This window comes from Pinus tabuliformis, chromosome 7, assembly GCF_031772625.1.
Source record: "Pinus tabuliformis cultivar Carrire ecotype Pingquan chromosome 7, CPIR1, whole genome shotgun sequence".
Lineage (NCBI taxonomy): Eukaryota > Viridiplantae > Streptophyta > Pinopsida > Pinales > Pinaceae > Pinus > Pinus tabuliformis.
Genome location: NC_142293.1, coordinates 455,111,762 through 455,115,133, shown reverse-complemented (window position 1 = coordinate 455,115,133; position 3,372 = coordinate 455,111,762). Strand labels below are relative to the sequence as shown.

The 3,372-nt window shown below is 42.8% G+C and overlaps 1 protein-coding gene across 1 annotated transcript; it reads left to right on the top strand.

Moving 5' to 3' along the window:
* Positions 1–805: 805 nt before the first annotated feature.
* LOC149247930 (uncharacterized) lies at positions 806–1,201 on the top strand. Its single transcript, XM_089446305.1, has one exon. The coding sequence runs from the start codon at positions 806–808 to the stop codon at positions 1,199–1,201; it is 396 nt and encodes a 131-aa protein (XP_089302431.1).
* The last annotated feature ends 2,171 nt before the right edge of the window (positions 1,202–3,372 follow it).

Genomic DNA, 3,372 nt, shown 5'->3' with positions numbered 1-3,372 from the left:
TAATAGAAAGGGACAACTAGTAGCATTGGAGGAGGAGGAAGACTGGGCATCACGAAGTAGGAGTTGAGTACAGATGATAGAAGAGATGCAGAATAAGCTCAAGGAAAGCATTCAAATTGATACTCAGGCATAGAATATAGTGAAGCAGATAAAGGAGGAGAAGTCACAAAAGTTCTTTCTCCAAGATGGATTCTTGTTCTTTGGAAACTGACTCTATGTTCCAAAGTCATCCGGGCTTAGGAGGGACCTTTTAAAGGAATGCCGCGATTCTCCATGGGCTGGCCACCCAGGGCAGGGTCGTTCTCTGGCATTATTGGAGAGAGGGTTCTTCCGAGAGAAGATGAGAGAGGATGTGGAGGAGTATGTACATACGTACATAATTTGTCAGCAGGACAAATCGGATACTCATAGGCAAGGAGGTCTATTGTAGCCTTTACCGATTCCTAAGAGACCATGGATGAGTGTCTCGATGGACTTCATCACTCAGTTATCGCAGGTATAGGGGTATAACGGGATCATGTTCATGGTTGATCATTTCTCCAAGTATGTTGTCTTTGTTCCAACAAAGATACCTTGTGGAGTCAAGCGGACTGTGGAGTTGTTCTTCAAGAACATAGTGAAGTATTGGGGAATGTCATTGAGCATTGTATAGGACCGAGATCCGCGATTTACAGGCAGATTTTGGACCACATTGTTCAAGCTAGTCAGGACAGAGTTGTTGATGAGTTCGAGTTATCATCCGCAGACAGATGGGCAGACAGAGAGGATCGACGCATTGCTGGAGGATTACTTGATACATTATGTGATGGCTGATGAGAAGAATTGGCTTGGACTCTTAGATGTAGCTCAGTTTAGCTACAACATACAAAATAGTTCTGCGACAGGGTATAGTCCATTTGAGTTAGTGAATGGACAAATGCCAGCCACACTGCTTATTGTAGTGACAGGAGCTTTTTTCAGGAGTCCTCATGCGAAGAATTTCATGAAGACTTGGGATGAGAGCTTGCAGTTAGCACAGGTGCACTTGCATGAAGCTGCAAGGAAAATGAAGAAATGGGCAGATAAAGATAGATGGGATGCACACATCAGTGTGGGGGACATGGTGTTCCTCAGGATTACCGAAGATCAGTTTCAACCACCTAAGGGGACTGTGAGATCATTGACGAGGAAGTATGAGGGACCATTCCAGGTTAAGAAGTGAGTGGGGGAGGTTGCCTATGAGTTGGAGCTTCCGCGCCATATGCATATGAAACATCGAGTTTTCCATATCAGTAATTTGAAGAAATGTCGACTTCGTGCAGAACATCCGAAGAAAGTGGAACGACCAAGGGGACTACCCATGATTGTCAACACACCAAACCTTGTGATGGAGAAGATTTTGAATCTTTAGACAATAGGAATTGAGAGCCACACAAGACGAGAATTTCTTATTAGATAGAAGGATGCACCAGAAGAAGACAGCAGGGAAATGGAGGACTCACTTTGGAGATGGAAGTGAAAGATTGCGAAGTACGACAGGAAGCTACAAAGTTTAGTCGGATTGCCGAGGATGGAAATGACCTTAGGTGGGGGAGAATGTAATGCCCACAGGTTATTGCGATGTTTTGGCGGCTTGGGTGCGCCCACCGAGCATGTGTAAACATTGGAAACAAATGAGCGACGTGCGACTCGTTGGGAAGTGGTGAGCTTGGAGGCGACTCTTCGAGCGAGCGCACGCACCCAATGAAGCTGACGAGCTAACAGAGAAATGCAAAGTCATAAAACTGGAAATGCGACTAAGTATTGGACCATGTTATATAGGCGGCTAGGTAGTCCCGTGTGTGGGCACCCCTACCTCGAGCCGATGGTGGAAAAAACATAGGGGTGGGTCGACTTGGCTCATGGCCGAAGCCCCCACCCAAATTAGTTAACACTCATATTAAGGTGGTGATGGAGAGTTGTAAAAGGGCAAGCAATGTGCGAGCTACGCAAATACTTAGCTCTGCAGTAGCAAGGTGTTGGTTAGCAGATGAGCTCGCACGATGGGCTGACTAAACGCAGAAATGTGTGGACAGCCACAGGTAGGGCGACACGGGGTGCTCACGCCTGCCGAGCATGGAAACAATGTGCAGTTCATTGGTAGGGCGGCCCACGGCAAGGGCACCTGATGATTGAAACAATTGTGTGAAGGAGTGATTAGGGCAACTCGTGGAGCGAGCACCCGCCGAACAGAAGGTTGACTCGATGGAGTGTTGGAACGGGTGAGGCTGCATGATGAGCTATGTAGTCCTGAATGTAGGCAGCGTCCAAGGTGCGAACAGAGGGCATTCGGGTGAAGCTGAACGGTGCAACAGCCAGAGCCCGAGCTGCGAGCTGCACGACAACTTAACAATGAAAACTTGTATAACGTCGTTGAAGGTTTTCCTCCTGGTGAACGTAAAATCAGATTTTATAATATAAATCTTACCTACATATGATTAAGTGTCTTGTGCTGGTGAATGTTATTTAATGTTATTCCGCACATTAAATGTTTAATATGGTTAATGAAGTGAATGTTAGGCATAGTTTGGGAAACATGTTAACAAATGAAAAGGTTAAATGTTTGGCTGATGGCACACGAAAACCAATTTATGAAAAAAGAATTGGGGGTGTGACACTAGAGGTGGTGGAGGTCGTGGTAGCATGAGAGAATTGTAGGCCCAATTTTGAACTGAGACATTTGCATGCCACTATCAAGATCATACTCCCCGTGAGATTGAATTGGAGATTCATGTAACTTAAGGATAAAGTGCAACATGGGCTACATCGTATTCTAGACTCAATGTTCTAAAAGTTATTTTTTCGTGGATCTTTACCACAAGGATCACATGGAACCTTCAAATACACTCACCTCCGGGCCTAGCATTAACAATACACTACAAACCCCAAACCCCCATTGTTTTAGATACTTCTTTATCTTCATTAGTCAAAAGTTTGTATTAATCGTTGTTTTACTTTGTTTAAATATTTGAGAGAATTAATTTCGCTTTTAAACCATTGTTATCAGCTGTAAAGATACAATTAAAAAAAAACTATTATAAAATTTTGTTAGTTTATCATGTAAATGTTTCTATTGCCATTACAGCTATACTCCTTTTACGCTTACAACTATACTATCTTTTCATAAGTGTTTTTTTCCGTGTACTCGTTTTTAAGCGATGACTAACCAAAAATTTTCCTATCATTTGATCTGATTTCCATGTGGAAAACGCGAATAGCAACTCATAACTTATATGATTTTGTAAAATAAGAACAACACCAAAGAAAACATAATATTAGTCATTCACAACATAAAAATCAATTTTTATTTTTAATTCTTCGTAATTTAATTAGGTTATTCATGTTTTTTTTCTG